Source organism: Anomalospiza imberbis, chromosome 36 (assembly GCF_031753505.1).
Source record: "Anomalospiza imberbis isolate Cuckoo-Finch-1a 21T00152 chromosome 36, ASM3175350v1, whole genome shotgun sequence".
NCBI classification, from domain to species: Eukaryota; Metazoa; Chordata; class Aves; order Passeriformes; family Viduidae; genus Anomalospiza; species Anomalospiza imberbis.
The window spans coordinates 703,232-728,124 of record NC_089716.1 but is presented as its reverse complement, the minus strand read 5'-3'; the positions used below and the strand labels follow the sequence as shown (position 1 = coordinate 728,124).

The following is a 24,893-nucleotide window of genomic DNA, read 5'->3' as shown; positions in this document are numbered from 1 at the left end:
AAGAGCTGCGGGGAGGAAAGAGCTCCCCTGAGCCAGGAAGGCGGCCGGAGATCCAGCCGGGGCTCGGAGTTGGTGGAGAAGGCTCATGGCAGGGAGAAACCTCGCAAGTGCTTGGAATGTGGGCAGGGTTTCAGCCAGAGTTTCAACCTGCTCCGGCACCAGAGGATCCACAGTGGGGAACGGCCCTACAAGTGTGGGGAGTGTGGGAAGGGTTTCAGCCGGAGCTCCCACCTGATCCAGCACCAGAGGATCCACACTGGGGAATGGCCGTATGAGTGCTTGGAATGTGGGCAGGGATTCAGCCACAGCTCCAAACTGATTGAGCACCGGAGGATCCACACTGGGGAACGGCCCTACAAGTGTGGGAAGTGTGGGAAGGGTTTCAGGTGGAGCTCCAACCTGATCCAGCACCAGGTGATCCACACTGGGAAACGGCCCTACGAGTGTGGGGAGTGTGGGAAGAGCTTTGGCCAGAACTCTATCCTTAGAAGACACCAGCATATCCACACTGGGGAGAGGCCCTACGAGTGTCCCCAGTGTGGGAAGAGGTTTCACACCAGCTCCAATCTCCTCAAACATGAGCGGATTCACACAGATGAGAGGCCCTTCCGCTGCCCCGACTGCAGGAGAGGCTTCAAGCACAACTCCAGTCTCACTGTGCACCGGCGCATCCACAGCGGGGAGAGGCCCTACGAGTGTGGGGAGTGTGGGAAGAGCTTCTCACAGAGCTCAAACTTGACCCAACACCAACGGAGGCACCACTAAGGGAAGCCCTGAGATAGTGTAAAAATTTAACAGGCTAGAAATCCCTTTGGATTTAGGTAAAATGTTCCTCTTTGTGCTTGCAAACATAAGTAAAATATGCTGTTATTCTCGTAACTGGAGCACAAGCAAAACTGCCCCAGCTAAAGAGAAAGAATGCAAATTTGTAAGCTAAAGAGATAAGAAAGACTCCTCCAACCTTGAAACAGACATCGCAGAGTGACCCAGGAGTTCTCTCTGTACTTTCTGAGAAAAAGTGAGTACAAGTGTAACTAGCTGTAAGTGTAAGGCAAAATCAGAAGAATGAATATGCATGAACCTATTGTGAAATTCTATGAATATGTAAATTAGCTAGAGTAATAAAAAAGAATCCGGAGTTTTCAGGGACACACATGGCCAGTGAAGGGAAAAGCCTGGCGTGCTCGCGGTGCTGAAATACATACCAAATCTTACAAATCTGTCAGAATTGTAAGGTTTTCATTTTCCACCTCAATTCACCCAGCGAGTGCCCCAAGTGAAAGAAGAGCTTCGAGTGAGGGAAGAGAGTGAGGGAAGAGCTTGCAGTGAGGGAAGAGAGTGAGGGAAGAGCTTGGAGTGAGGGAAGACAGTGAGGGAAGAGAGTGAGGGAAGAGCTTTGTGGGCTGCTCCAGCTCCATCCCCCATGGGAGGATCCAGGCTGGATGATCCCCAGTGACCCCCGTTGGGCAGAGCCCTGGTGCCCCCGAATGGGGAATAAAACAGAGAGGAAAACAATGGAGCTGATAAAGGGGCCGATATCTGAGGCCTGACTGAGCAGAAACTGTGGGAGACACAGACACAGTTTAAGTCTCCCTGGGCAAGAAGTGACCAAGCAACCTGTTGTGAGACTTTGTGATAAGATAATGTTCCCAGGTGCCGTGATGTCATGAAGAATGTGTAGGCAATGGGAAATTGTTAGCAAACATCGAGCCCTATCTGAGCACCACACAAGTAAAACCCTGTATAAACACCTGGTACCCTCAATGAAATTGGCTTCTGGTCTAAACTCAGCTGTCCCCGTCTCTCCATCGTGGATAAGCCCTGTTGTGGGTGATCCCCGTTGGGTGGGGGGAAGGTGTTGGAGGGATTTCTTTCCCTTCTGCTTGTGCTGCTGTGTTTGGTTGGTAATAAATTCCCTCCGTGTGCCCAGGCTGGGTCTGTTGTCCCCGTGCCGGTGCTCGGGGCGGGATCTCTGCCGTTGCTTCTCTCCAGTCCCGGGCCTCTCCTCAGCCAATGAGAGAACGCGGTGCACAAGAGTCAGCCAATCAGAGCGAGCGGGGCTGATGACTCACCAGTTGCCGGGCAGACCCGCAGCACCCAGTGTTCCCCACCTGGACCCCACCCTCCCTGCCCAGTCCCGGCCCCCGCGTGGGGTCCCCCCAAGTCCCTCCCCACTGCCCCCCATAACCTGGGCTGGGTTTAACTGGGAAGCTTTACAGGGAACACTGGGAGCAGTCAGGCAGGGGCAGAGAGACAGCAGGGTTGGGGGGACACACGACCCCCCCAAAATCAGCGTGGTGACGGAGCGGGGGGTCCGGGGACGGGATGCGGCTGGCGGCGGCTCAGGAGCTCTGTCGGCAGAGAAAAGGGGGTGACACCGGGCTGGTGGCTCCAGGGAAGGAGCACACAAGCTCCTAGAAGCTGAGCCCCAGTGCCAGGAAGACGAAGCCCAACTCGGAGCCCCCGATCCCTGACAGCATCTTGCTGCGGGCAGCATCCAGTGGCATCTCTGGGGGGCCTGCAGGAGTAAGGACCCCCCAAAACCTCTCAGAGACACCCCAAGCCCCTCCAAGTACCCTCCCGATCACTCCCATCCCACCCAGGACCCCCTGAAATCTCCCCCCAAACCCTTCCCGGTCTCCCCTAGACACACCAAAGCCTCTCCCATTCCTGTCAGGATCCCACCACCCCCTTCCAGTTTTCCCCTACAGCCCCAGGACCCCCAAACCCTGTCCCAGTCCCTTCCCAGCCTCACCAGGACTCACCCTGCCCCCTCCTAGTCTCTTCCCAGCACAACCAACCTCATCCCAACCTCTGCTTTTCCATCCCCAATCTCCTTCCAGCTCCTCTAGACTCACTCCAATCCTTCCCAGTCACACCCAGCACCCCCAAACTCCCTCCCAGTGTCCACCAGGACCCCCAGAACCCCATCCCACCCTCCCCAGCATCCTTGAAACCCCTTCTCAGCCTTTCCACTCCCCTGAGCCCCTCTCCCAGCTGAAACCAGGCTGTCTCCAACTCCCCCCCAGTTGCTCCCAGCACATCCCAGTGGCTCTGGCAGCGCCCCCAATTCCTCCCCTGTGCCCCAGTGCCAGCTCAGGGGGTGCTCCAGGCTGACGTGCTCCACCTGGCAGCTGCAGGTGAGCCTGCACCAGGGGGGTGTTTCCAGTAACACCAGGAGCTGGTAGGTCCAGTCCTTGTTGGGGACCATGTCGGTGGCCTCCACAGAGAGCTCCTGCTGGCCCTGGAACCACCTCAGCTGGGTGTGGGCAGGCTACAAATCCATCACGGAGCAGCCCCGGCTGGGAGCTCGAGGGCACCAGCAAGATGGGCACGCTTGGGGACACTGGGAGAGAGCGGGGAAAGACTGGGATCAGCTGGGGGGAACTGGGAGAGAGAGGGGAGGGATGGGGTGGACTTGGGAGGGATTGGGAAGGACTGGGGTGGCACTCAGAGAGATGGGAGGGGATGGGGGCACTGGGAGGGAGGATGGAGGTCTAGGAGTGAACTGGGAATGGACTGGGAGGGACTGGGGCGGCACTGGGAGGAACTGGGAACGAAGTGCGCGGCACTGGGAGGCCGAGTCCAGTGCGGGGCGCTCGGCGCTGCGGGTCTGCCTGGCAACTGATGAGTCATCAGAGACACGCGCTCTGATTGGCTGAGGGGCGGCAGCACCACGCTAGGCTGAGATGGACAGCCGGGAGGCACTGGGAGAGACTGGGATGGACTGGGAGAGCCAGGGGGGTCAGTGGCAGGGACACAAGGTCTCGGGGATGGGCACAAGGAGGGCTGAGGGCTCTGGGCCGATTCCAGGGAGGTTTTGAGGGGCTCCAGGGTCAATGCCAGGGCAGGGCCGAGGGGACACGCTCTGCCCCGCGCTCACCTCGGCGCTCCGTGAGGAACGGGCTGAGATACTCGTGGTTGTACCGGCACAGCCAGTCCGCCGCAGCCCTTTTTTGCTCCATAACGTCTGGGTCGCTGTTCCAGTACCTGGCTGCTGTCTCCCCATAGGGGGTGAACCCCAAAAAGTGCCCCACGTCGCAGTCGAACATCGCGTACTGCTCCCGATTGTAGATGAACCTGCTCAGGTACCTCACCTTCTCCGTGCCGTTCATGAAGTGACACTCGGACTTTCCCACGTACTGGAACACCCCTGTGTGTGCAGGACACAGGTCCGGGGGTGCCCCCCCAGCACGCCCAGAGCTCCGGGATCCACCCCGGATCCCCACTCCGCACCCCCTGTGCCCCAAGGCCGCCATGGATCCCTCCTGCCCGAGCTGCCACTTCCTCTTTTCCACCCTTCCACACTTCCCCTTTCACATCCTCTCCCCTCCGACTTTCAGCCTCTCCCCAGATGAGTTTTGGGGTGCCATTTACTCCTTTTCCTCTTTCCCAACCTTTTAAACACAATTTCCCAAAAGCCAAGCCCCCCTTCCCGCTCAGTTTTGGGGTCCTACTCTCCCTTTTTCCCCACTTTCCCACCCTCTCCCACCCCTTCCTCACCTGCCCCCAATCCTCAGCCCCTCCCGCTCTTCCTTTCGGGGTCCCCTCCTCCTCCTGCCCCTGCAATTTCGGGCTCCCACCGCCCCCTTTTCCCCATTCTCCCCCCTGTCCCACCGCCTCCCGCCCCCCCCGCTCTCCCGAGAGCTCCGCGCCCGCAGCCGGGGGGGCTCCCAGCACCACCAGTGCCACCAGTACGGCCCCAGCTGCCGCCACTCGCCCCATGGCCAGCGCCGCCCAGGGAGCACCAGCCCCAGAGCGGCCGCGCTGCGCTGGCAGCACCAGTCCGGAGCAGCGCGGGCTCAGCAGCGCCGCGCGCTCTCATTGGCTCCGAGCACTTTTGGGCACCGATTGCCGAGGTTCTGCCACACAACCGATGACTCCTCAACTCCTCGCGCTCCCATTGGCTGCAGCGCGTTTTGGCTGCGTTTGGATTGGCTGAGCGGTTCCGGGACGCTGCAGCCCCGGCTGGGGCTTTTCCAGGCACGGGGAGCCTTGGGGCGCTGCGCAGCTGGGAGCTCAGCTGTGCCCAGAAATGTGTGCCCGGCTGCGCGGGGTCTCAGGGGTGCCCGTGGCGAGGGGTGACGCTGGCCCCATGCCAGGCACCCCCCAGAGCCGCTCTGTCCCTGCCCCCCGCAGCCGCACAGGGACAGCAAATGGAACCGAGGGTTCCTGCCTGGGGACAAGGAGCGGGAGAGATCCCTCAGCAAATCCGGCACGGACACAACTGACCCGGCCCGGGCACAGGGAGGGAATTTATTACCAACCAAATCACACCAGGACAAGGAGAGGGGAAAGAAATCTCTCCAACCCCTTCCCCCCACCCAACCGGGATCACCCAGAACGGGGTCACCGGGGCTCTGCCCAACGGGGCTCACTGGGGATCATCCAACGTGGATCCTCCCATGGGGGATGGAGCTGGAGCAGCACACGAAGCTCTTCCTGCACTCGAGGCACTCACAGGGCCTCTCCCTGGTGTGGAAGTGCTGGTGAGTGACGATCTCTGAATTCCACCTGAAGCTCTTCTGACATTCCAAGCACTCATAGGGCCGTTCCTCAGTGTGGATCCTGTGGTGCTTGGTGAGGTCAGAGGTCCCACTAAAGCTCTCCCCACACTCCCCACACTCACAGGGCCTCTCCCCAGTGTGGATGTTCTGGTGTTCCATCAGGGTGGAGCTCCAGCTGAAACCCTGCCCATATTCCAAGCACTTGTGGGGCTTCTCCCTGCCATGAGGCTTCTCCACCAGCTCCGAGCTCCGGCTGGATCTCCGGCTGCCTTCCTGGCTCAGGGCGGGAGCTCTTTCTTCCCTGCAGCTTCCTGGGCTGGATTTGTAGCCCCTCCTCCTGCAGGATCTCCGGGGCTTTTCATCCTTCTCCATCCAGCCACACCCTGGGAATGACAAATCCTGCTTTGGGGAAAACCAAGGTAGGAGCACCTTGGAGTAGAGGCTCCTCACTGCCCAAGTCCATCCCTAGAACTCAGCAGGAGTCTTGTGTTCATGGAAATCTCCACTATATCAAGGTTCAGCCCAAAACAACTCTCCCAGGAGTTCCTGATCTCTGATCTCTCCACTTTTGGCGTTCCAGAGGTTTCCTTTCCCTGGGGTGATGGGGGTCCAATGGCTCCAGGGGCTCCCCCTTCTCCGGCCTCCTGCTTAGGGATGATCCAGGGGGTTTTGGGGATCCATGCAGTCCCTTCTGCCCTGATGCTCTACTGTGAGGTCCCAGGGGTCTCAGGGGTCCCTCCTCTCCAGGCTCCCCCCCTTTCCAGCCAGCCGGGGGTCCCCCAGCTCCAGGATCATCCCTCTCTGCTCTCCCAACTCTGGGGGGTCCCAGGGGGTCCCCAGGACAATGTCCTCCCCCTGGTGGCCCTGGGCAATGGCCACGTGGACTCCCAAAGATCCCCCCAAGGGGCTCAGCTCTGGGGTCCTGCAAGATCCAAACCTACACACAAAGAGAGAAAAAATCCTCAGAGGGTTTATTTGGGGCTCCCAGACGATATTTGGGGCTCAATTCCACAATCTGCAAGCTCCAAACACACCCCAATAAAAAAAACCCTCTCAGGGACCCCCCGACAGATTTGGGACGAGCTCCCCCTCCCCTCTCACCTGCAGGATGAGCTGGGGGCGATGGTCCCGGGGCCAAGGGTACTGCGGCCACAGGGGGCACTGGAACCTCCTGTTTCTCCTCCTTTTCCTGCTCCTGCTCCTCCTCTTCCTGCTCCTCCTTTTCCTTTCTCCCTCCTCCTCCTCCTTCTTGATCCCACCTCCTCCCCAGTTCCTGCCTTCTCTATATTTAGAGTGGAGAACCTTGCTTGTTTTTAGAACGAGAACAAAGATCCCAGATGGAACACGGCTTGCTGGTTTTAGCCAGAAGTGTCAGTGACTAAAGGTCATGTTTCCTCTGCTTTGGTGCCGTCCTTGTTCCTCCTCAGTGTTCAGGCTGGGCTATGGGGTGTCCTTGTTTGCTGCATTTTCAGAGCTCCTCCTGGATCCTTTGGGCAACAGGCTGTGCCCTGGGAGGGCTCTTTGTGCTCCTTTGTGACACAGGAGAACCTTCCAGGCGGTTTCTGCGTGAGCTGCTGCTGTGATGTCACAGGAGCACTGCCACGTCCCCGAGGTGTTCCCGTTGCTGTGGCACACGGAGGCCTCAGTGTCCAGAGTGGCTCTGGGCACTGCTCGTTGCCGGAGGATCCTCCTGCCCGAGGCATTCTCAGCAGCCAGCCCAGCCCTGACGGGTGTCCTTCTGTGCTTGCAGGGCTACAGTCTGCAGACGTGTGCAGCGCAGCCAAAATGATCCAGCACGTGGCTGCTGCAGTTTGCACGCTGTACTCTGTGGCGTATGCGGGGTATTTTTTAACCCACTTGGCACGTAAGTCGAGGTTTTCCCTCGGTGCTGTGGCTTTGGGCTTGCTGTGTGCTTGCTGTTCTTCCTCTGGGCCTGAGCTGACTTTGTAACCAAATTGCCATGAAGACACCATTGCTTTGGGAGAGCTCCTGGCAGCAGCTGCAGCTGGAAAAGGGGGTGTCTGCAGCCAGCGGGGCGTGCTCAGCATTTGCAATGAGCCCTGGGGGGTTCTGTTCCCTCAAGCGGGGAGTCTGTGGCAGCAGAGCCTGGAACTGCCTGTCCAGCCAAGAGCTGACCCAGCCCAGTATTTTGTGCTGTTCTCTTGCTGTGCGAAAGGACTGTGGCTCCTGGAGGGACGCTGTGAAAGCAAAATGCTCTCTCAGGGTTGCCTTGCTCTGGGGCATTTCCCACCACAGGCAGTTTTTTTCCTGACAGCATCTGGTTCATGTTCCCTCTCCCGTTGCAGGGCACCTCATGAGTGGATCCCGAGCAGCTCCTCCTTCGGTGAGTGGGAAAGGAACCTTTGGTGTTTGGAATTGTGCAGCAAGTTGTGAGCTCGACATGTGGCAGCCATGTGCCCGCCTGGGAGGCTGAAGGAAAGTTCCTGTCAGTGTCCTTGCAGCAGCAAAGGGATCCCTGGGACTTTTCTCCTTTTCTGCTGAAGAGCTTTTGAAGAGCTGCAGGTCTGGTTTTGCAGGCAGAGCATTGCTTGCAGGCTCAAGCCATGGTGGAATATGGAATTCCCAAGAATAAGGGGCAATGTGGACTTTAGCCCATTGTTAGTTTGAACAGCTCCCAACCCAATTTCTGCTTAGTGCAGCTGGATGTGCAGCTGAGGGTAACTAAGGTGATAACTGAGACAGAACTTCCCATCCCTCACGCTGCCGTCTGTCCACAGGGCACAAAAGCGGCACCAGCACCTCCTCTGGCTCCCTCTGCTTCCAAAGAGGAGGCCAAAGGGGAGGAAGGCAGCAGTGAGCTTCCCGCTGTTCCGGGGGACGATGGTGAACGTCCCTCAGTGCTGGGAGATGACAGTGAACTTCCCGCTGCTCTGGGAGACGAGGGCGAACATCCCGTGCTGTGGGAACACAACTGCGAGGCTCCTGCGGTGTGGGACAAGAACAGTGGACATCTCCTGGTGTGGGAGGAGGACGGTGGATGTTCCCTGGTGCGGGACGAGGAGGCTGAACTTCTCCCAGCATGGGAAGTGGACAGTGAACGTCCCCTGGCTTGCAAAGATGATGGCAAACCTGAAGCATTTTGGGAAGAGGACGGAGAACCTGCAGCGTTTTGGGAAGAGGACGGAGAAGCTCCCTGTGATTGGGAAGAGGACACTGAACCGCCCTCGGCTGTGGGATCCTGGGCTGAACATTCTGACAGCAGCACAGCCCTGCAGCCAGAGGGGAGAGGGGAGTGGTGCCTGATGCAGCTGAGTACGTCTGCTCTGTTCCTGTGTGCCAGAGCAGGGTGCTGTGTGTGTGTCTCGGCATCAGCTGCACCCAGTGCTGCTCTGCAGCTGAATGTGCCAGGGTCATTTCTTGTCCTTCCCCAGCTGAGACCAAGGGGCTGACGGCCCCAGGGAGGGGGGCTGCATTCTGGCTCTGCTGCAAGGCGGGGTCTCACTCTGGGAGGGAGCGTCTTCCACGTGGTTTCTTTCAGGGAACACCGTGAGCCTGGCGGAGCCTGCCGAGAAATACCTGGAAGTGGAGCACATTGGCCAAGGGTAAGTGCACGGCAGTTACTTCTGCACAAGCAGGCCCAGGTGTTGTGCTGGTGCAGGATCAAGTGAGAAGTCAGGAGAGCTCCAAACACCTCCAGACACTGGGGTGCCATCCTGCTGTCCCTCAGTCCTGATCAGAATTGATACCTGTGCTCAGAAGGCACCGTCAAAGGCCCCTGAGGCTGGCAGTGTCCTGCCTGCAGCAAGGAGCAGGACCTGGAAGATCTTCTGTCCCTGGAATTGGATTGCCTAAAAGAGCCACTCACCATCTGGTGACTGTCAGAAAACAGTTCTCAAGGAGATTTCTTTCAAATATTTTGCTTCAAAAAATATCCTCGGGTTAGGATTAACGACCTAATGGTTTAGAAACAGAAACCAGAGCTGAACTAATAAGTGCTCTATTCTAGCACAGGTAGTAGAGCCCATACATTCAGTAACAGACACAGAGCTGATGCACTCTGGGGGAAAATGCATCACCTGCCTGATGGCAGGGCCCTTGTGGATCCTGCAGGTCTTAGGCAGGAAATGGAAAAGGATGGAATGCATTCTTTTCCAGTTCTTTAGACACCCATTGCTCACTTCAGGTTTTGAACTAACACAGTGCAGCGTGGACATTTGGGATTTGCTCCAGCCCAATTCCTTGGTGTTGGGTCTCAGTTATCTTTGGCACACCTTGCATGGCAGAGGGCTGGTGGCTGCTGCGCTGTTGTTGGAAGGGTCGATGCCCCCAGGTGTTTGTGGACGCTGCAGGCAGCAGAGATCTCCTGTCTGGGCTGGCTTTCACTGCCAGGGCCTAAAGCGCTGCTTCTTTCTTCTCTGCTGTTTTGTCTCCAGGGCTTTCGGAACTGTTTCTAAAGGACTCGACAGGGCCACTGGAGGAGAGGTCAGTGTCAACACGCCCAGCACGTCTGGCAGCTCTCCAGGGCTCTCCCCTCTGCTGGGAGCTGTGGCTGCAGCTTTGGGGGCCAGCAGAGCTTTCCTGCACAGGCTGCTCCTCTGCAGGCAGAGCCATGTCAGCCTGCAGAGCACAGCTGGGACAGACTTGGTCCTTCTGAAGTGCCCAAAGGAATGCAAGGAGGGCAATGGATGTGTGTGTTTGCTTTGTTGTGCAATCCCAACCAGAGCAGTTGCATCTGAAATCATGACCAAATCCCGAAGAACTGCTAAAGGGTTCCCGGCTGTTTTGCTCTGTTTGCACAGAACCAGAATTACCTCCTGCTTGCAAAATGTGTTTGAACAATAATGAGAGTGTTGAGGCCATTTGAGAAGACTGTAGGTGCAGAGAATGTGGTTAGAGCTTGGAGGCTGACAGCTGAGGGGCCATTTCTGCAGGGCTTGCAAGGCCAAATGTCTCTGGCCATGTGTCCTGTAAGCAGCCCCCAGCGAGCAGAGCAATGGGCTGTGGGAATGGCACTTGCTGAGCTCTGGTGTCCCATCCCAAGGCAGTTGGGCACAGCCCGGCTCCGTCGCTCCAAAAAGACTCGCTCCGTGTTTGCTGCGGCCTCCTGCCACAGACTCCTCCAGTTAAAGGTCTGCAATGTCCCTTCAGGTGGCCATAAAGAAAATGAGTCTGAGAGGGCAGAACAGGGAACGAGCTGTGAATGAGCTCCTGCTCCTGAAGGACAAGAAGAACCCCAACATTGTCAGCTCCTTGGACAGGTGAGTGCTTCAGGCCTTATCCCGTGCCCGGGCCCTGCCTTAACCTTTCCTGGCATCCGTAGTCTGTAGCCTGTTTTGAAAATGCCTGACCCAGATGTATTTTCCTAAATCTACAGCCTGGCAGTTCGCTCCCTCCATGTGCTTTTGTTGCTTTGGTTTGGTTTTCCCTTCAAGTTGACCCTGTTTTCTGTGTCTTACAACAAGTGCTGGTAAACCACAGCAGAAATTATTTCCCTTGGCTTCTTCTTCCCAGCCCTTTCCCATTGCTGCAGATGCCAGGAAGACCAGGTTCTTGTTCCCAGAAATGCCTCGTTTGCCCATTTGTCACTGGCCTTGCCTGTTTCTGAAGGGACTTTCTGAAAGGTTTTCTGACCCCTTTTGTCCCAAGTGCTGCCCGGCCTCCTCCCCTGGATAACCCTGGGAGCTGTGTTGCCTTGTTCTGCAGGGAAGGGTGGAACTGCTGAGTTCAGAAGCTGAACCAGCTGGGGGCCAGTGTTGTGGTTCCACATTGATCTGGGCCTTTGCTAAACTGCATTTTTCACCTGCTTGACATCTCAGGCCTCTCCTTTCTCACAGGGGTCTCCTCCTTTAGACTGTGCAGATCCCAAGGGCTGTGCAGCCTGGCAGGAATGTCTCTCCATCGGATTCTGTCCTCATTGACAAGTGACCTGGCAACAAAACTCCACTCCAGGCTTTTCCATGGGGGAACTGAGCACTGCTCATTGGTCTCCATGCCACTGCTTTCCTCTTCCAGCTTCCTTGTCGATGGAGATCTCTGGCTGGTGATGGAATACATGGATGGAGGAACTTTGCAGGACGTTGTCAGACAGACACGCATGGCTGAAGGAGAGATGGCAGCTGTCAGTCGGGAGGTGAGGGATCCTGCCTGTGACTGCCATGCCTTGGACACGATGGTCCTTCCCAGTAGGGCGTGAGAGCAGGAGTGGCTCCATGCTCAGGGCTTTGTTTCTCTGTTGTTTTCATGAGCTGGAGAAGAAAGAGCCCCTGCAGTGAACGGCCTGCCAGCAGCACTGCACTTCTACTCTGTTCTTGTTCTCTTTCCTGCTGTTGTGGCACTCTCTGTCTGTTTTGGATTTGATGTGCTGTTCTCAGCTTTGCCTTGAACCGTTTGCCTGGAGCTTGTCTGCACTGCACTCCTGGCCTGTCACAGCAAAGTCGCTGCTGGCAGAATTCTAAACTGTCCTTTCTTGTGTGATATATTCTGGCCATTGGTTTTTACCCTCGTGTTTCTTGTTCTCTCTCAGTGTCTGCAGGGCCTGCATTTCCTCCATTCGAACCGGGTGATCCACAGAGATCTGAAGAGCTCCAACATCCTTCTGGGCATGGACGGCTCTGTCAAGCTGGGTGGGTGTTCCTGGCCAGGCACGGTGCTCCCGGGGTGCGGCTGTGGGGCTGCTTCCCAGTGACGGCCAGAGCCCCACAAGGGCTGCTGGGGGCACTGCCCGGCCCCTGCTGCCAGCTGAGAGCGGCTGCCCCTGCAGAGAGCTCAGGAGAGGAGCAGGCTGTCAGGGGTGCCTTTGCTCTGGGAATGGCCCTCCCAGAGGGGCAGGAGTTGGGATCTAAAGCTGCAAGGGAATCAGTACAAGCAACTGCATGAAAGCTGAGGGTTTCTTTAAGGGTCCAGTTCAGTTCCATCTTTCCTTGGCTACACCCTTGAGGACTTTTCCAGCTGACTTCACTGCTGCATTCTCAGACTGAGAGCGGGGAGTCTTTGTGCTTGGTTTCCTCATTCCAGCTGTCTTTGACAGTGTTTGTTTCTGTCCTCAGCTGATTTTGGCCTCAGCGCTCAGCTCAGCCCTGAGCAGGACCAGCGCAGCTCCATGGTGGGCACAGCTCACTGGATGGCCCCAGAAGTTGTCACCAGTTCTCCTTACGGCCCCAAGGTGGACATCTGGTCCTTTGGAATTGTGACCATCGAGATGGTGGAAGGAGAACCTCCTTACTTCAAGGAAACGAGGGCCATGGTAAGAGGCCAATTCTCCCGTGGTTGCAGAGGCCTGTGAGCACAGGGTGACCCTGCACTGGGAGCAGCAGCTGGAGGTTTCTGCACATGGGGAAGGGAATTCCCAGAGGACTGGAGCCTCAACACAGACACATATTCTGCAGTCTCCAGACACAATTCGCTTTGGGATTTACGTTGTTGCAATTCTTCTGGCTGTGAGGATGACCTGAAAATGTGAAGCAAGTGCACCAACTCTTTACAATGGCTGTGGCAGCACCAGGGTTTGGGTTTTTTGGTTGGCATAGAAAAATGAGCTGTGAGCAGCATCTCGGCCAGGGAGGAAAGTGCCCCTGGAGCTGGGGCTGGGAAGCCGGGGTCGATGTGAGCACTTGTGGGTGGGAAGGAAGCTGGCAGAGCGCTGAGTTTGCTTTTCCTGCAGGCTCGCGCTCTGATCCGGCAGAACGGGACCCCGCAGCTGCAGGAGCCCAGGCGCCTGTCGGCTCTGCTGCGGGACTTCCTCGAGTGCAGCCTGGAGCCGGACGAGGAGCGGCGCTGGTCTGCCCAGGAGCTGCTGCAGGTGAATGCCAAGCGGCTGCAGGGGAAGCAGCAGCGCCAGGGAGGGGTTTTCTTGTGGGGCCCCCTCCGATGGTCTCCGGTCTCGCTGCTTTCCACACGCAAAGCAAGCAGAATCCTCACCTGGTTTGGCTTGGCAGGGGCCTTTCGAGGTCATCTGCACCTGGGGCCCCACAGCGAGCAGGGCCATCTTCAAGCAGCTCAGGTGGCTCAGAGCCCTGCCTGACCTGAGCTTGGATGTTCCCAGGGAGGAGGCACCTCCCACATCTCTAGGCACCTTCTGTCAGTGCTTCCCCACTCTCCCGCTGAAAAAAATTCTGTCTCAGATCTCATCTGAGCCTGCTTCCCTCTCCTGAGTTTCAGACCATTTCCCTTTGTCCTGTTGCAACAGAGCCTGTGAGGAAGTTGACTCTGGAAAGTAACGGTTCATTTCTTTCTTTTTTCTCCTTTGGGCAGCACCCATTTTTATCATCAGCCAAGCCTCTCTCCAGCCTGACCCCTCTGATCACCGCAGCAAAGCAACTGAGGCAGCAGCGGAGGAGATGATGCACTGGAGGACAGCGTTTAGTTACAGTAGTTAGTTAGGACAACTAGTTAGTTATGGTAGTTAGCAGTGCCAGTTAGTTATGGTAGTTAGTGGTGCTAGTTGGTTAAGGTAGTTAGGACAGCCTGTTTGTTATGGCTCTTATGACAGCCTGTTTGGTATGGCAGCTTTTTGAATAAAAACTCTCTTAAACCTCAACTCCCTTGACGTGTCCCTTCCTTCTCCCTGTGTGACTCAGCTGCCTGGAGCAATGTGAGGGGAGAGCGGGCCCAGCCTCGCCCAGAGCTGAGCCCCAGCAGAGCCCTGGCAGAGCCCAGAGCAGCCTCGGCATCTGCAGAGTCAGCCTGGAAGGAGGCGCTTGGAGCCTTCTCGGCTGCACCCGACTCTTGGTTACAAACTGTGTGTCAGGGCTCACCCCCAGATTGGGGTGGCCCTGAAAGATGGAAAAGTCTCTCCTCCAGCCTGTGCCTTCAAAGAAAGACTCAAGAGTCTTCAGTCCTCCTGTCTCAAGGGAGTTAATTGTGTGTTATCTAAAAGATTTTTTTCCTGAACTGCTGCGGTCCGTTCAGCAGGTCAGACAAAGGCACACACTGACTCCCAGGGGGCTGGTGCCATCTTTTATAACATCCATTACGTGTTAAATGTTTATGGTTTTACCCCAATGCCTATCACCTATATTGAATGGTGACTTTCTACACTAAACCAATCTGTGAGTGCCAACATCACCATGAACATGGAGGTTAGGAAGGAGAAAGAAGGAGGACAGGGCATGCCCAAGTCCCTTCATCTTAGAACTTCTGACCCCCATGTACAAAACTCAGACCCCTCTGTACAAGGCCTAAAACCCCCCTGTACAGCACTCAGAAGTTCTTCCTTTCACTTTGTGACTACTTCTACTATAATATCTAAACTTGTGTGATTTCTTGTTCTTCCTGCAAGGTTGGTAACTTGTTCCATGGGTCAGATTCAAAGCCACAGGGGTTTCCAGCTGCATGCCAGGGTCTCAAATGCTTCCGACCTGTGCCCGGAATATCCAAGAATGTCCAAGGGACATTGTGGGTTCCGACAAGAACAGGATAATGAGAAGTCAGTGAAGAGCCTTGAATGCAGCTTTCCCCACGCCTCCCTCCTTCCAGCTGCACCTCCTCCCCTGGCAGTGCAGGAGACAGGGAATGGGGCCGTGCTCAGTTCATCCCCCGTGGCTTCTCCCTCTGCCCAGGGACAGGAGTCGTTCCCCTGCTGCAGCCTGCGGTCCCCCCCACTGGAGACTTCTCCAGGAACTTCTCCAGCCGGAGTCCATCCCCTGGGGCACAGCCCCCCTCCAAGTTTTGCAGCGTGGGTCACTGTGCCACGGGGTCACTCCTTCCAGGACAGGCTGCTCCAGCGGGGGCCCCTCTGTCCACGGGGTTACAGCCTCCTCTCAGGCATCCCCGTGCTCCAGCCTGGCTCCTCCAGGGGCTGCAGGGGGATCTCTGCATCCCCATGGATCTGCAGGGGGATCTCTGCAGCCCCATGGATCTGCAGGGGGATCTCTGCATCCCCATTGTTATAAATGAATCAGTCAATTTAATAATTAGAGGAATTTATTAAATCAAGTCAAATAAAAATTGGAAAAGCCACAAGCAAAACAGCGCCCAGCCAGGCGATCGGAGCGGGTTTCAGGCTATACAGCCCCGTACCTCTGGCAGTTCACAAGGTACTGATTCCATAGGGTTTTATTTATATTGCTTTCAGACGTAGTAGGACTCCTGGGGGGTCTTCCTGTTCCCTCTTGTCGGTCTTGCCCCTTTCCACATATTAATCCATGTTTTCTTGTGCAGAGTTTTTCCTGGAATACTCTGCTGAAGTCTCGTTAGATGGCAATCCTCTCGAATATCTTGTTCTGGCCATGAATATTCATCTTATCAGTTCAATGCTTATCTTCTAGATGGAATAATCCTTCAGAGTAACCATCCTTTGAGACAGGAATTCATCTTGTATCTATTGTTCTTTCTGTCACTTGATTCCATTTAAAAAGATACTGTATTTTTTTTAGTCCTGAGCACAATTTATTTTAAATTATATATTACACCCATGGATATGCAGGGAGACCTCTGCATCCCCATGGATCTGCAGGGGCATCTCTGCAGCCCCATGGATCTGCAAGGGGATCTCTGCATCCAGCACCACCGTCTTTGGAGGCACCAGGAATAGGCTGAGCTCTGCCTGAAGCTCTTCTCACATTCCCCACACCCTTCCCGGCACAGGGAGGGTTTTCCCTCCTCACAGCTCCCCGGGCTGGGTTTGCAGCCCCTCCTCGTGTGGGACCTCTGGGGCTTTTCCTCCCCACTGCATTCCTGCACCGTGGAGCCATTCCAAATGGCCTCTTCCACGAGGTTCTGTGGCAGGGATTTGTTCTCCCTGGTCTCTGTCCGCAGCTCAGTGCCTGGGGCCGGAAGGACAAGGAGAGTTAGAAACAGGGAGAAGGGGAAAGGGAAAGGCAGGAGAGGAGGGAAGAAGAAAGAACGAGGGAGGAAGGAAATGGGAAAAGACGTAGATGGATGAAGGAGAGAATGAGGAGAGGAAGCAGGGCAGAGAAGAAGATGGGATTTGCCTCTGTGCCAGAGGGAAGGGGAAGGAGATCCCCACAATCCATCCCTGGCAGGACGGCGTCAGCAGCGAGGTTGTCCTGCAGCCAGGGGCGATGCTGGGCTGGGAGATGGAGCAGGAGAGAGGGGCAAAGGGGCAGTGACTTCCTCCTCACCTGCCTGGCTGTCCCAGTCTGTAGCGTCCTGGCACTACCAAGGCCCTTGGAGCGTCCGGCACTGATGAGCCCGAAGCTCACGGCGACTTTATAAAGCTGACAAAGTAGGCAGGATGGGTCTTTGTAGGATCTCCAGCAAACTGGTTTATTGGAACAGGAACAGGGCACAGAGCTGAACAGGCTCCAGGGACAAAGACAGGCTGCAAGCTGAGGGCAAAGGGGGTTTTTATATGGGGTAGTGAGGGTGGAGCTGAGGGTCAGGGTCCAATGGATATGGGGGAAAATGGTGCAAAGGAGGGGTTAAGGGTCGTGTCAGCTAATAGGGAAACAGAGGCAGGGAAATGCAGTAAACTTGGGCCAGTGGAGGGACAGAGAGAGGAGAACATTCTAGGGACTAACCAAAATAGGTGACAGGGGTTGAACTGGGGTAATTAGGCCAACGGGCCAATGGGGTAACATAACTTTACAGAAATCAGCATGTGCCTGCAAAGATCTATGGGAGAAGCAAGCTTCTCCCCATAACCTTGAAATCTATTCTTGTTTGGGACCAGTCCTCCAGAGCTGAGGGACTGAGATTCTGATGGTAGGCTCCTGGGCCTCCACAGCAGTGCATCTTCCTTTTCCTTGTTTTCATTGCAGCATCATTCTCCTCCACCCAGATGAAATTGAGGATTGGCAATGGCTTGCAAGAAAGCAAGGGGTGAGTACCTTGGGTTTGGTGAGAAATGAGCCTCATGCTTTAGAATTTTTAAAACTTTAAGAAGGCATAATTAGAGACAAATCAATAACAGCAGTGGGTGCTTGGCAATGGCCAGAGGCACACTGGTTAGCCATAGCAACTCTTCTTATCTATTTTTTCCATTGTATTGTTCAAAAACAGATTGATAAAGATTGTACACATTGAAAGATTTCTTTGAACTCGTTTACTTGTTCCAGGAACTCTTGATGTTGGTTTGACCCCCAACCGCCTTTCTAGAGTACGTGCAGGAATCGTTGATTGTTGTTCTGAGGGTTGTGTGTCACTTCCTCACAACAGCCCCCTGATCCCTGGTTTCAGCTGTGAGTCTGCAGGCCCCAAGTTGGGCAACTCCCTGGGGGCTCCCCTGGCAGGGGAGACCCTCCTGGAGCAGTTCTGTGTCAGGAAGGAGAGATGCATTGGACTTCTTTGGTCTTCAGCTTCTGTTTATTGTTACCTTATCAAAACTTCATCACACTGTCTGCACCAGACTCTGCGTGCAGGAAAAACAGCAAAAAATGGCCAACAATCTCTTGTTACAAGGCATTTTAAGTCTAATCAAAAACTAAGCTACCCAGTTAAGAAGGGACACCGAAATTATTTTCCTTTCTAACCCAATAACTGAGCCCTAAAGACCCGGATTTTTCATGTGGATTTTTCTACCCATTTACAAGATACCAGCTAAAGGCAAGAAGAAAGAGGAAGAAGAAAGAAGAAGGGAACTCAAGACAACACCCTATATCCTCCATCTTGAACCCATCTATAACATACTAAAAATCCTAAAACCTAAATGTCTCACCCATGTGAAATACTACAGTAGTCTCTACAATTCTCTACAATCTCTTTCACACTTTTGTGGTTTCTAGTTTACCTTGAGGCTTTGGAAGTTTTCTCCATGAACGAGGGTCAAAGTCAATGCTCCCCTGGGGGTCAGGACACCCCAGAGCAGACAGAGAAATATTCCCAGTGCCCTGGGTTTCCACATCAGCAGGCGACAGTTATTGACAGTCGAAGGGTCAGCGGCAGGGGTCCTCATCACACCCGTTCCTTAAATGTTATCTGGCCATGCAGACGGTTTTAGCTACTTCCACAAGTACTTTAAATCAACATTAGCTGTTTCACAAATATCTCTGAGTTGTTCTTGTCAGTTAGTTACAAAAATAAAAGCATTAGTTATTATTTCACAACTGCAGCAACTTCTGCAAAAGTTAACATTCTAATGCAAAACACGTAGCATCCACTTCAATACTTTGCAAAAGCCAAAACTATAATGTATGTTTTTCACACTGTCCACAAACTAAAATATCATCCATGAATGATGTTCTGAGGATTTGAGCGACACAGGGGACAGCGCAATGGCCACAAAGAGCCGACAAATTGTACGACAGCAAAAGCAGTTAAAAGTGATTACAAACTGTAGTGTATCAAAATCAGCTCATCTTTCATGTTGTGATTAGGAATAATTTGCAGAAGTCAAGACATAATAGCAAAAGCCACCGACTACATAGTTCTTTATAACAAACCCAGGGCAGGTTTTTCCCTTGCATGGAGCACTTGGGCCTTCCCCGGGCCCCTTCTGCCCTCTTGCAGAGCCGGTGGCATTTTCCACCACCCACAGTTTGTAACCAAGAGTCGGGTGCAGCCGAGAAGGCTCCAAGCGCCTCCTTCCAGGCTGACTCTGCAGATGCCGAGGATGCTCTGGGCTCTGCCAGGGCTCTGCTGGGGCTCAGCTCTGGGCGAGGCTGGGCCCGCTCTCCCCTCACATTGCTCCGGGCAGCTGAGTCACACAGGGAGAAGGAAGGGACACGTCAAGGGAGTTGAGGTTGAAGAGAGTTTTTATTCAAAAAACTGCCATAACAAACAGGCTGTCCTAACTACCTTAACCAACTAGCACTACTAACTACCATAACTAACTGGCACTGCTAACTACCATAACTAACTAGTTGTCCTAACTAACTACTGTGACTAAAATCTGTCCTCCAGTGCTTCAGCTCCTCCGCTGCTGCCTCAGTTGCTTTGCTGCAGTGATCAGAGGGGTCAGGCTGGAGAGAGGCTTGGCTGATGATAAAAATGGGTGCTGCCCAAAGGAGAAAAAAGAAAGAAATGAACCGTTACTTTCCAGAGTCAACTTCCTCACAGGCTCTGTTGCAACAGGACAAAGGGAAATGGTCTGAAACTCAGGAGAGGGAAGCAGGCTCAGATTAGGTCTGAGGCAGAATTTTTTTAGCAGGAGAGTGGGGAAGCACGGACAGAAGGTGCCTAGAGATGTGGGAGGTGCCTCCTCCCTGGGAACATCCAAGCTCAGGTCAGGCAGGGCTCTGAGCCACCTGAGCTGCTTGAAGATGGCCCTGCTCGCTGTGGGGCCCCAGGTGCAGATGACCTCGAAAGGCCCCTGCCAAGCCAAACCAGGCGAGGATTCTGCTTGCTTTGCGTGTGGAAAGCAGCGAGACCGGAGACCATCAGAGGGGGCCCCACAAGAAAACCCCTCCCTGGCGCTGCTGCTTCCCCTGCAGCCGCTTGGCATTCACCTGCAGCAGCTCCTGGGCAGACCAGCGCCGCTCCTCGTCCGGCTCCAGGCTGCACTCGAGGAAGTCCCGCAGCAGAGCCGACAGGCGCCTGGGCTCCTGCAGCTGCGGGGTCCCGTTCTGCCGGATCAGAGCGCGAGCCTGCAGGAAAAGCAAACTCAGCGCTCTGCCAGCTTCCTTCCCACCCACAAGTGCTCACATCGACCCCGGCTTCCCAGCCCCAGCTCCAGGGGCACTTTCCTCCCTGGCAGAGATGCTGCTCACAGCTCATTTTTCTATGCCAACCAAAAAACCCAAACCCTGGTGCTGCCACAGCCATTGTAAAGAGTTGGTGCACTTGCTTCACATTTTCAGGTCATCCTCACAGCCAGAAGAATTGCAACAACGTAAATCCCAAAGCGAATTGTGTCTGGAGACTGCAGAATATGTGTCTGTGTTGAGGCTCCAGTCCTCTGGGAATTCCCTTCCCCATGTGCAGAAACCTCCAGCTGCTGCTCCCAGTGCAGGGTCACCCTGTGCTCACAGGCCTCTGCAACCACGGGAGAATTGGCCTCTTACCATGGCCCTCGTTTCCTTGAAGTAAGGAGGTTCTCCTTCCACCATCTCGATGGTCACAATTCCAAAGGACCAGATGTCCACCTTGGGGCCGTAAGGAGAACTGGTGACAACTTCTGGGGCCATCCAGTGAGCAGTGCCCACCATGGAGCTGCGCTGGTCCTGCTCAGGGCTGAGCTGAGCGCTGAGGCCAAAATCAGCTGAGGACAGAAACAAACACTGTCAAAGGCAGCTGGAATGAGGAAACCAAGCACAAAGACTCCCCGCTCTCCGTCTGAGAATGCAGCAGTGAAGTCAGCTGGAAAAGTACTCAGGGCTGTAGCCAAGGAAAGATGGAACTGAACTGGACCCTTAAAGAAACCCTCAGCTTTCGTGCAGTCACTCTTACTGATTCCCTTGGAGCTTCAGATTCCAACTCCTGCCCCTCTGGGAGGGCCATTCCCAGAGCAAAGGCACCCCTGACAGCCTGCTCCTCTCCTGAGCTCTCTGCAGGGGCAGCCGCTCTCAGCTGGCAGCAGGGGCCGGGCAGTGCCCCCAGCAGCCCTTGTGGGGCTCTGGCCGTCACTGGGAAGCAGCCCCACAGCCGCACCCCGGGAGCGCCGTGCCTGGCCAGGAACACCCACCCAGCTTGACAGAGCCGTCCATGCCCAGAAGGATGTTGGAGCTCTTCAGATCTCTGTGGATCACCCGGTTCGAATGGAGGAAATGCAGGCCCTGCAGACACTGAGAGAGAACAAGAAACACGAGGGTAAAAACCAATGGCCGGAATATATCACACAAGAAAGGACAGTTTAGAATTCTGCCAGCAGCGACTTTGCTGTGACAGGCCAGGAGTGCAGTGCAGACAAGCTCCAGGCAAACGGTTCAGGGCAAAGCTGAGAACAGCACATCAAATCCAAAACAGACAGAGAGTGCCACAACAGCAGGAAAGAGAACAAGAACAGAGTAGAAGTGCAGTGCTGCTGGCAGGCCGTTCACTGCAGGGGCTCTTTCTTCTCCAACTCATAAAAACAACAGAGAAACAAAGCCCTGAGCCTGCAGCCACTCCTGCTCTCACGCCCTACTGGGAAGGACCATCGTGTCCAAGGCATGGCAGTCACAGGCAGGATCCCTCACCTCCCGACTGACAGCTGCCATCTCTCCTTCAGCCATGCGTGTCTGTCTGACAACGTCCTGCAAAGTTCCTCCATCCATGTATTCCATCACCAGCCAGAGATCTCCATCGACAAGGAAGCTGGAAGAGGAAAGCAGTGGCATGGAGACCAATGTGCAGTGCTCAATTCCCCCATGGAAAAGCCTGGAGTGGAGTTTTGTTGCCAGGCCACTTGTCAATGAGGACAGAATCCGATGGAGAGACATTCCTGCCAGGCTGCACAGCCCTTGGGATCTGTACAGTCTAAAGGAGGAGACCCCTGTGAGAAAGGAGAGGCCTGAGATGGCAAGCAGGTGAAAAATGCAGTTTAGCAAAGGCCCAGATCAATGTGGAACCACAACACTGGCCCCCAGCTGGTTCAGCTTCTGAACTCATCAGTTCCACCCTTCCCTGCAGAACAAGGCAACACAGCTCCCAGGGTTATCCAGGGGAGGAGGCCGGGCAGCACTTGGGACAAAAGGGGTCAGAAAATCTTTCAGAAAGTCCCTTCAGAAACAGGCAAGGCCAGTGACAAATGGACAAACGAGGCATTTCTGGGAACAAGAACCTGGTCTTCCTGGCATCTGCAGCAATAGGAAAGGGCTGGAAAGAAGAAGCCAAGGGAAATAATTTCTGCTGTGGTTTATCAGCACTTGTTGTAAGACACAGAAAACAGGGTCAACTTGAAGGGAAAACCAAACCAAAGCAACAAAAGCACACAGAGGGAGCGAACTGCCAGGCTGTTGTTTTGGGAAGATACGGCTGGGTCAGGCATTTTCAAATCAGGCTACAGACTACGGATGCCAGGAAAGGTTAAGGCAGGGCCCGGGCACGGGATAAGGCCTGAAGCATTCACCTGTCCAAAGAGCTGACAATGTTGGGGTTCTTCTTGTCCTTCAGGAGCAGGAGCTCATTCACAGCTCGTTCCCTGTTCTGCCCTCTCAGACTCATTTTCTTTATGGCCACCTGAAGGGACATTGCAGACCTTTCACTGGAGGAGTCTGTGGCAGGAGGCCGCAGCAAACACGGAGCGAGTCTTTCTGGAGCGACGGAGCCGGGCTGTGCCAAACTGCCTTGGGATGGGACACCAGAGCTCAGCAAGTGCCATTCCCACAGCCCATTGCTCTGCTTGCTGGGGGCTGCTTACAGGACACATGGCCAGAGACATTTGGCCTTGCAGGCTCTGCAGAAATGGCCCCTCAGCTGTCAGCCTCCAATCTCTAACCACATTCTCTGCACCTACAGTCTTCTCAAATGGCCTCAACACTCTCATTATTGTTCAAACACATTTTGCACGCAGGCGGTAATTCTGGTTCTGTGCAAACAGAGTGAAACTGCCGGGAACCCTTAAGTAGTTCTATGGGATTGGGTCATGATTTCAGATGCAACTGCTCTGGCTGGGATTGCACAACAAACCAAACACACACATCCATTGCCCTCTTTGCATTCCTTTGGGCACTTCAGAAGGACCAAGCCTGTCCCAGCTGTGCTCTGCAGGCTGACACGGCTCTGCCTGCAGAGGAGCAGCCTGTGCAGGAAAGCTCTGCTGGCCCCCAAAGCTGCAGCCACAGCTGCCAGCAGAGGGGAGAGCCCTGGAGAGCTGCCAGACGTGCTGGGCGTGTTGACACTGACCTCTCCTCCAGTGGCCATGTCGAGTCCTTTAGAAACTGTTCCAAAAGCCCTGGAGACAAAACAGCAGAGAAGGAAGAAGCAGCGCTTTAGGCCCTGGCAGTGAAAGCCAGCCCAGACAGGAGATCTCTGCTGCCTGCAGCGTTCACAAACACCTGGGGGCATCGACCCTTCCAACAACAGCGCAGCAGCCACCAGCCCTCTGCCATGCAAGGTGTGCCAGAGAAAACTGAGACCCAACACCAAGGAATTGGGCTGGAGCAAATTCCAAATGCCCACGCTGAACTGCTTTAGTTCAAAACCTGAAGTGAGCAATGGGTGTCTAAAGAACTGGAAAAGAATGCATTCCATCCTTTTCCATTTCCTGCCTAGGCAATCCAATTGCAGGGACAGAAGATCTTCCAGGTCCTGCTCCTTGCTGCAGGCAGGACACTGCCAGCCTCAGGGGCCTTTGACGGTGCCTTCTGAGCACAGGTATCAATTCTGATCAGGACTGAGGGACAGCAGGGTTGAACCCCAGTGTCTGGAGGTGTTTGGAGCTCTCCTGACTTCTCACTTGATCCTGCACCAGCACAACACCTGGGCCTGCTTGTGCAGAAGTAACTGCCGTGCACTTACCCTTGGCCAATCTGCTCCACTTCCAGGTATTTCTCGGCAGGCTCCGCCAGGCTCACGGTGTTCCCTGAAAGAAACCACGTGGAAGACGCTCCCTCCCAGAGTGAGACCCCGCCTTGCAGCAGAGCCAGAATGCAGCCCCCCTCCCTGGGGCCGTCAGCCCCTTGGTCTCAGCTGGGGAAGGACAAGAAATGACCCTGGCACATTCAGCTGCAGAGCAGCACTGGGTGCAGCTGATGCCGAGACACACACACAGCACCCTGCTCTGGCACACAGGAACACAGCAGACGTACTCAGCTGCATCAGGCACCACTCCCCTCTCCCCTCTGGCTGCAGGGCTGTGCTGCTGTCAGAATGTTCAGCCCAGGATCCCACAGCCGAGGGAGGTTCAGTGTCCTCTTCCCAAGCACAGGGAGCTTCTCCGTCCTCTTCCCAAAACGCTGCAGGTTCGCCATCATCATTCCAAGCCGGGCGACGTTCACTGTCCTCTTCCCATGTTGGGGGAAGTTCACCCTCCTCTTCCCAAGCCACAAGATGTCCTCTGTCATCGTCCCACGCCGGGAGATGTCCACTGTCCTTGTCCCACACCGCAGGAGCCTCGCCGTTTTGTTCCCACAGCGCGGGATATTCGCCCTCGTCTCCCAGAGCAGCGGGAAGTTCATTGTCATCTCCCGGCACTGAGGGACGTTCACCATCGTCCCCTGGAACAGCGGGAAGCACACTGCGGCCTTCCTCCTCTTTGGCCACTTCTTTGGAAGCAGAGGAAGCCATAGGAGGTTCTGGTGCTGCTTTTGTGCCCTGTGGACAGAAAGAAAAGGAGAAAACTCCCAGGGATCCCTTTGGTGCTGCAAGGACACTGACAGGAACTTTCCTTCAGCCTCCCAGGCTGGCACACGGCTGCCACATGCTGAGCTCACAACTTGCTGCACAATTCCAAACGCCAAAGGTTCCTTTCCCACTCACCGAAGGAGGAGCTGCTCGGGATCCACTCATGAGGTGCCCTGCAACGGGAGAGGGAACATGAACCAGATGCTGTCAGGAAAAAAACTGCCTGTGGTGGGAAATGCCCCGGAGCAAGGCAACCCCGAGAGAGCATTTTGCTTTCACAGCGTCCCTCCAGGAGCCACAGTCCCTTCACACAGCAAGAGAACA

The 24,893-nt window shown here is 55.1% G+C and overlaps 2 protein-coding genes and 1 pseudogene across 2 annotated transcripts in view; 1 reads left to right on the top strand and 2 right to left on the bottom strand.

The window, feature by feature from the left end:
• LOC137464098 (uncharacterized) overlaps positions 1–24,893 on the top strand; it is a 1,364,046-nt pseudogene that overhangs the window by 643,781 nt on the left and 695,372 nt on the right.
• Positions 1–24,893, bottom strand: part of LOC137464099 (zinc finger protein 850-like) — a 105,726-nt gene that overhangs the window by 19,922 nt on the left and 60,911 nt on the right. The window contains exon 5 of the mRNA XM_068175407.1: positions 5,515–5,604. Coding sequence (XP_068031508.1) covers positions 5,515–5,604 — 90 coding nt within the window. The remainder of the gene's footprint in view (positions 1–5,514; positions 5,605–24,893) is intronic.
• On the bottom strand, positions 2,415–4,801 carry LOC137464114 (class II histocompatibility antigen, B-L beta chain-like). Its single transcript, XM_068175421.1, is given in 5 exon segments — positions 2,415–2,509; positions 3,085–3,296; positions 3,298–3,346; positions 3,884–4,156; positions 4,644–4,801. Coding segments are annotated over 5 exon segments (711 nt in total). The 5' UTR covers positions 4,726–4,801.